The 8,360-nt window shown below is 38.0% G+C and overlaps 1 protein-coding gene across 1 annotated transcript in view; it reads right to left on the bottom strand.

Annotated features, from left to right (window-relative positions):
* Positions 1-941: 941 nt before the first annotated feature.
* The window catches only part of LOC143258699 (uncharacterized), a 29,007-nt gene continuing 21,588 nt past the window's right edge, over positions 942-8,360 (bottom strand). Inside the window, exon 3 of the mRNA XM_076518130.1 lies at positions 942-2,981. Coding sequence (XP_076374245.1) covers positions 1,177-2,946 — 1,770 coding nt within the window. The 5' untranslated portion in view covers positions 2,947-2,981 and the 3' untranslated portion in view covers positions 942-1,176. The remainder of the gene's footprint in view (positions 2,982-8,360) is intronic.

Here is an 8,360-nt window from a genome sequence, read left to right as displayed (position 1 = left end):
ATCGTGACATATACGAGTCTGGAAAAGATAAACATACGTTTCCTGATCAGTTGTAACGTCGGGTGACAATAACATTCACGTAACTACATAAAAATGTAAAAATAAAATCACATTTAAAGTAGGACAACCCAAACGACATTTGTTCCAACTTCACATACAGGCCCCGGCATGGCCAGGTGGTTAGGACCCTCGACTCGTAATCTGAGGGTCGCAGGTTCGAATCCCCATCGCGCCAAATATGCCCAGCCTTTCAGCCGTGGGGGCGTTATAAAGTGACGGTCAATCCCACTATTCGTTGTTAAACTAGTAACCCAAGATTTGGCGGTGGGTGGTGATAACTAGCTACCTTCCCTCTAGTCTTACATTACTAAATTAGGGACGGCTATTGCAGATAGTCCGCGTATGGTTTTGCGCGAAATTCTAAACAAACAAATTCTCAGACACATGTCGCACTGTCTGTTTGTCACTCTTTAGTATTGTATGAAACAATGATACTCAGGTTTTGTCTGTCCTGAAAAGTGCACACTCTGTTTTAACGGATATAAACATATTCTAGTATAAATTTTGTACAACAGTATATGAAATGTTTTTCATAGTTTGTAAAAAGATCTTACTTTGTAATATAATGTCATAATTTTATTTATTGGTAACATTAAACATGGTAAAGTGTGACCTCAACTAAACTATAGTAAAAACCTACATAAGTTACAGTGGTGATTTACCTCTTTCCCAGATATAGGATTTTCTCAATAAAGGCTCAACTGATGCAAGGCCTAAGACAAGTTGTTTTTTTTTTATTTCAGTGTCTGCAGTTAGAATTATTTTGTACTGTTCTAAAAATTATGTATTAAGGAAGTACTGTTGTAATAAGGATATTAACTTGACCACAAATGTTTTGCATGTCTTTTCTAGTAAAAGAAGGGAAAAAAAAAGTCTCATAATAAGTATTAATCATTTATTTTTAGGCCCTTTGGATGTTTACCTACACATATATGTACTTTGGTTACAGTAGGGGAAATTAATACACTCAAACACTGAATTTCGTAAAACTAATATTAATATTCTTTTGGCTGTGTAGCCCCATTTTGTGTCAAATGTTTGTTTCTAGACGCATGGCTTCTCTCCTCTCAAGGCACTTTCTGTATCATGTGTTTGACTATTTTAAAGAACTTTTCTTCAGGTAACGTTACTGTGGGGTTTAGATTTTTCTCCCCTTGTGTCTATGGTTGCAAGGAAACCCGGATGTGGATGTTTTTCTTCACTGAATCCACCGTTCAGATCTGCTTCCAAGACCCCATTATACCCAATATTTTCGTTGCAGCGTTCCCCCTCGTGAGTGTAGTAAACAGCTCTTTGTCTCCTGTATAGAACTACATAAATGATCCCTACAAGTAAGAAAATGATAAAGACGGTCGTGGCCATTATAATGCCTAAACGGGAGCTTGCAGTGAGAATACGAAACTGACTAAACGGCCCTCCACATGGTGGTATGTCACGAGTGTGTAGCGTGGAAATCTCTCTCCCGATCAAGCTTCCTGGTCTCTTACAACGTATACAGTCGTATTCATTCTTGCACACTTTGACCTTGCTGGCTGCATCTGTCAACCACTGAATGAGTGGCAGAATGTGACACCGTTCACAAGTCCATGGATTAGAATGTAAAACAACTCTCTTTAGATAGGGAAATCGCGCGAGATGGTCCAGTTCTTCCGTTTTCATTCCTTTAAACCAGTTTCCAGAAAGGTCCAATATTTCCAACTTGCTTACAGGTCTCAATACTTCGAAATTAAAAGAGACGAAATTATTCCAAGACAAGTCAAGATATTTCAAGTCTCTATTAGAGACAAAGATGTCCTTAGGGAGAGCACTTAATTCCAAACCCCCGAGAGAAATTCCACGGAGATGGTGAAGTGGCTTCAGAACTTCCATAATGTTTTCCACGCTGATTCTATTGAACCCAATGTCCAATGTTTGCAGGGTGAAAATGATGGGTTTGATAGTGTCAATCATAAGCGTGGAGAATTGATTGTTGGAAATGTTCAGCGTTTTGATGCTCGAGTTACAGAACGCACAGACATCGAAACTAACAATTTCGTTCCTAGACAGACCAAGATAATCGAATACTTGTCCACTGAACGCCATATCGACAATCACGTTTAAATTGTTACCATCTAGGAAAAGTTTTCGCAGTTTCTTCAAGTGACGAAATTCTTGCGGAGCAAAGTAGTTAAAAAAGTTATCTCTGAGGTCCAGTTCCACCAGGTTGGGCAGTTGCTGATAAATCAGAGAATGGAGGCGCTCAATCTGACAGTTGGCTAAACTGAGAGTTTTTATTGGCCTCAGATCCTTCAGATTTTCCGGATCAACGTTCCGAAGAGGATTTCCACTGAGATCTAGGTGTTCCAAATTACCCAACATGTAGAAGAAGCGAGGTACGAGTCTCTTTAAGGAGTTTCTCGCCAGTGATAAAGTTGAAAGGTTAGAAAGAAAATGGAATGGTGCAGAAGGAGACGCGGAGATCAAATTGTCACTGAGGTCGAGAACTCGAAGATTTTTCAAACCGTTAAAATCAGTGCCGTGTAGTTGAGAGATGTTGTTGTGACGTAAGTTAAGGACTCGTAGGTTGTTACCAGGCCAAAATGAGCTGTCTCCTATAGCTGGAACATTAGAATGTGTGATGTGGATTTCTTCTAAAAAGTGGAAGTTTAGGAAAATTCGGCCAATGGTCAGATTGTTAGGGTTATTCAAGGGGGCAGTCACTACCAGAACTTGAATATCACTATCCATATCTGTTGTGGGGACCTGTGTCATCCCTCCTCGATCGCAAGTCACAATTTTTCGATTTTCAAATACGTCACATGTGCATACATCTGGACACTTGGAGTGACCGTGTCCAGCCCTCAACAGCGACAGAAAAATAAACGACCACAATAAAACAGTTTCCATGCTGTAGAGAAGGTGTCACCACTTAACGTCCTGACCTGAAAAACACAACAACGAAAACAGACCAATATGAACTTTCAGTATCACAAACACAATAAAAGCTTTGAGAACGTAAGTGCGTCTAAAGAAAATGGTTTCTGTACAAAATTGAGTTTCAATCTGTTGTTCATGTGTGCATTGATGTAAACAATGAAACACATTACTTTTTATTAAAAAGGCCACGACACTTCACTTATTAATTAACGTAACAAAACTTTTAGTATATGAAAAAAGATGGAGAATTTTCCCTCAATGAAATTCGCGAGCTCAAGTTTGACGTCTACATTTATATTAATTGATTGGAATGGGTTAAGCCTTATTAGGGTATTAGTTAATTTTAAATACTATATACCTTCATATAAATAAAGGAGTTTATTACAAAATCCATCTTTCTAACAACAAAATCCCTAATCTGCCTAAAGTGTTTTATTGTTTTGTTTTCTGAATTTCGCACAAAGCGACTCGAGGGCTGTCTGCGCTAGCCGTCCCTAATTTAGCAGTGTAAGACTGGAGTGAAGTCAGCTAGTCATCACCACCCACCGCCAACTCTTGGGCTACTATTTTAACAAAGAATAGTGGGATTGAACGTAACATTATAACGCCCCCACGGCTGAGAAGCCGAGCATGCTTGGTGCGACGGGGATTCGAACAAGCGACCCTCGGATTACGAGTCGAACGCCTTAACCCACCTGGCCATGCCGGGGCCCGACAACTTTATGAAACTTCGTTCATAATAAAAACATTTTTTTTGACACGTAGTTGTTTTAAAAGAACCATTTTAGGGACTGTTGATGGATATGCTGTCTAAACACTTAATTTTAGTTTTTATAATGATCTTAAGTAATATCTGGCGGAATGTCATGGCCCGAAAACTTGTCAGTAATATCTGGTGGTATGTCATGGCCCGAAAACTTGTCAGTAATATCTGGTGGAATGTCATGGCCCGAAAACTTGTCAGTAATATCTGGTGGAATGTCATGGTCCAAAAACTTGTCAGTAATATCTGGCGGAATGTCATGGCCGGAAACCTTGTCAGTAATATCTGGCGGAATGTCATGACCCGAAACCTTGTCAGTAATATCTGGTGGAATGTGATGACCCGAAACCTTGTCAGTAATATCTGGTGGAATGTGATGACCCGAAACCTTGTCAGTAATATCTGGCGGAATGTCATGGCCGGAAACCTTGTCAGTAATATCTGGTGGAATGTCATGGCCCGAAACCTTGTCAGTAATATCTGGCGGAATGTCATGACCCGAAACCTTTTCAGTAATATCTGGTGGAATGTCATGGCCCGAAACCTTGTCAGTAATATCTGGCGGAATGTCATGGCCGGAAACCTTGTCGTCACTTTTACTTTTTTTCAATTAATACTGCTATAACCAATATGCCCCCTGGTGGCTCAGTGATAAATCTGATGGCTAAAAACGCTAAAATTCGTATTTTGATCAATACTTGCTGTAGGCATGGCTTAGATAGCCCATTGAGTATCTTTGTACTTAACAACAAAAACAAACAAACCCATCAACACATTGTTGCGAAAAATATTTATTTTCTAATGTCAAATTTCCACATCTAAAACACAATTTTTGCTTCTATAGTTTTAAGTTTTTGATAAAGAAAGAATTTTGGAAAACATAATAAAACAATAACGTTTCGTACGTTTTTACGACAGACGCTTTTACCTGTAAAGTTTCGGATAGAGTTATGTATGGAATCCAATCTTTTGTTACAATAGTTGATATTCTAATGTAGTTTACTGCATGATAGAAGTAAAAACTGATGAAGGGCTTTGATCTGAAACTTTGTAAAAGAAAAATACTGCTTGACACAATGAATGTATAGTTTTGAGAACCATATTTCGGCTAGGGAAACCTGTGTGTGTATATATTAATAGTGAAATTCTGAGGTGATGGCAAAAAAGAAACCCAACAAAACAAGTAAAAAAACACTTTCAATGTTTCGTTTGAATTAAAATTGATGTTATCGGTATGTGCATCACGTAAACAAAAGGGTTCTAGTCAATGAAAAGAAATTAATAAGCCTAAACCCCAGACACCCTACCAAGTAATTAATACATTTAAGTAGTATAGCAGGCCCGGCATGGCCAAGTGTGTTAAGGTGTTCCACTGGTAATTCGATGGTCGCGGGTTCGAATCCCTGCCGCACTAAACATGCTTACCCTTGCAGCCGAGGGGGCGTTATAATGTGACGGTCAATCCCACTATTCGTTGGTAAAAGAGAAGCCTAAGAGTTGGCGGTGGGTGGTGATGACTAGCTGCCTTCCCTCTAGTCTTACACTGCAAAATTAGAGACGGCTAGCGCAGATAGCCCTCGAGTAGCTTTGCGCGAAATTCAAAAACAAGTGGTATAGCGTTGAACTGATATTGCAATTAGGCCACTACTGCTGCCCTAAAGCGCCCTTTAGTGTACAGTATCGTTCTGTGTCTTTATCTATTTGACCTATGTGGCCTGATGGTTAGAGCACTTGACTCGCAAACTGCGGGTCACCTTGGGGGCGTTGTAAAGTGAAGGACACATAATATTCATTTATAGTAGTCTAATAGGTGGTGGTGAATAGCGTGAACCACCGGCCTTTCTTCTATTCTTTTATGGGCATTGATTAGAATCACATATTTACTGGAATATTGCAGCCTCTTTTAGAGCATGCGAAAGTACCCAGTAATCCAAGATGTTTTTTTGAACTTTATCAAACATATTATTACTATTTCTTTACTACCTAATCTATGTTTATTTTCTCTTAAGAATATTGAAAACATTTCGTCATTCATAGCAAGTTTTAATTACCAACAAGCATACTGAAAATATTCTATAACCCAATAATCTACTCATTTTTAACGAGAAATGTAACTTAATGACAAAACAAAACTGGAACGTGATAATAAGGAAATATTTATTAAACTTTCCGGAATCCTTACAATTCTATCAGAGTAACAAAATACACAAATAGTATTTGTAATTACAACAGAAATATACACATAAGGACTAAAAAGTTTAAATGAATAACACGAGAAAACGAAACATTCAAATACATTTAGCGCCTCTAGTGTCTGAAACAGGAACCCTACAGTCAAGCATCTCCAAAATCAAACGCTCCTAGTGGCATAGCAGCATGTCTGCGGACTTACAACGCTAAAAACCGGGTTTCGATACCCGTGGTGGGCAGGGCACAGACAGCCCATTGTGTAGCTTTGTGCTCACTTCAAACACAACAACAACATTTAGCGCCTCTAGTGTCTGAAACAGGAACCCTACAGTCAAGCATCTCCAAAATCAAGCGCTCCTAGTGGCACAGCGGCATGTCTGCAGACCTACAACGCTAAAAACAGGGTTTCGATACCTGCGGTGTCAAGAGCACAGATGGTTCACTGTGTAGCTCTGTGCTTAATTAAAAAAACAACCAGAAAAAAATTTCAGCTTTTACATTCTAATTTTATTTTTATTTGTAAATTAGCTGTTTACAAAATCAAATTGATAAAAACGTTTCCATGTTGTCACCAGTATGTGTTTTGGTAAGACAAACACCTTTTTACGATTCTGTATTTTCCATTTCACGTGATAATACTGCACATGGTTATGTATTATTCCCGGATCAGGATACCCTTATGCACGTATGTAAAATATTCGTAACGGATGTCGAACTACTGGAATAAATGTTTATTTAAGGCGTACCTGCATTCCTTTATAAGTTATTAGTTGTTTTTATTTACGTAAATTAGGTGGACATTTTTTATATTCAGATAACTTGTCCGTGGGTTGCGGGTGTGGACGTGCTGTCGTCTATCGTTTAATGCTGTGTTGAAAAAATAAAATAAATAAATTTGAATATATTATTTCTCGTAAAATCGCTTAAAATCATATTCGATTCTGATAAAAATTGGTCTAGGTAAAATGTCATTTAAAAATAATAATACAAATTCTTAAAGGAGACTGACAAAATATGGTAGGTAAATATTAGGATCTACAGTCGCAAGTTGAATGTTTAATATTTTTTGTGACGTTCAAGCGAAATAATTTTGAATCAATATCAGTTTAAGCCTAATAGAAATTTATTAAATGAACTTATCAAACTATTCCGTTTTACGAGTTAAACAACGACCTGAAACTTAAGAACAGAATAAAATTGTTTTTAACACAAGTTTTGGATTTTCTCGTCTCGGAGAAAGACAAGCAACTGTAACTCAATTCTTGGTCAAACTCTCCATGGTAACCACACAGACATTATCAAAATATCTCCATGGTAACCATACTTTTGTTTCCACTGCTTCATGGGACTGGTCTCAAAACAGTTGTTATATTGTTTTTGAATTGAGCACAAAGCTACTCAATGAGCTATCTGTGCTCTGCCCACCACGGGTATTGAAACACGGTTTTTGGCGTTGTAAGTCCGCAGACGTACCACCGCTGAGCCACTGTGGGGCCTCAAAACAGTACTCACGATAACCAAGCAGTTATTTTCACACGTCTTTATGGGAAACATAAAGTTTCATCAAATCGCCATGATACACATTTCAACATGATAATTATTCGAGTTTTCAATACTTCTCGTTGGTTATGAGCTTTGTTTTCCAGTTTTGTGTATTTGAATAAAGTATAATTGGTGCTTGCCACATAATTTTAGAAAATAAATAATTAATAATACAGCTATAACAAACTGAAACAATAACCATTAAGTTTATTTGTTGTTAAGCCTAAAACATAAAATTTACTTCTAATGATCGTTTTTAACTTCTTCAACGAATCTTGACCAAAACGCACGCAAACATAGTCCCTCCAAAAACAAAACAGTAGGTTCTTCTTATTGGCATGTCTGTCCAATAGAAACACGATAAATTACCACCAAGTTGTAAAGAACATTTCGGTCACGACATACGGTTACGGTTTATTAACGAGGACACCGAGAATGAAGTCTATACTTAGATTAGTCCTAGGACACATATAATGAACCATCAAAATTAAAGTTTATTAAGATAAAAAGTGACTTTTAATGAACATATATGAGAATGTGCGTGTTTTCTTATAGTAAAGCCACATCGGGCTATCTGCTGAACCCACCGAGGGGAATGGAACCCCTGATTTTAGCGTTGTAAATCTGTAAATTTACCGATGTACTAGCGGGGGGGAGGCTATATGACAATGTTAAGCCTTAAAGAACCTCCATCTGCGCATGCTCTAATATCAGTGATTATAAAGCGTTGTGGTTAAATGTAGAGCAGTAAGAAACGTTATGATCCGCTAGTGAGTCAGCTGTAAGTTTACGAACTCATAGTGTTATAAAAATACGGGTTTCGAATCCCCGTGGTGGACAAAGCGCAGGTAACCTATAACGTAGGTTTGCGCTAAAGTAAATAAGAAAC

The sequence above is a fragment of the Tachypleus tridentatus genome, chromosome 1, assembly GCF_004210375.1.
Source record: "Tachypleus tridentatus isolate NWPU-2018 chromosome 1, ASM421037v1, whole genome shotgun sequence".
NCBI classification, from domain to species: Eukaryota; Metazoa; Arthropoda; class Merostomata; order Xiphosura; family Limulidae; genus Tachypleus; species Tachypleus tridentatus.
Note: the sequence above shows the minus strand (reverse complement) of the source record. Positions and strands in the feature narration are given on the sequence as shown.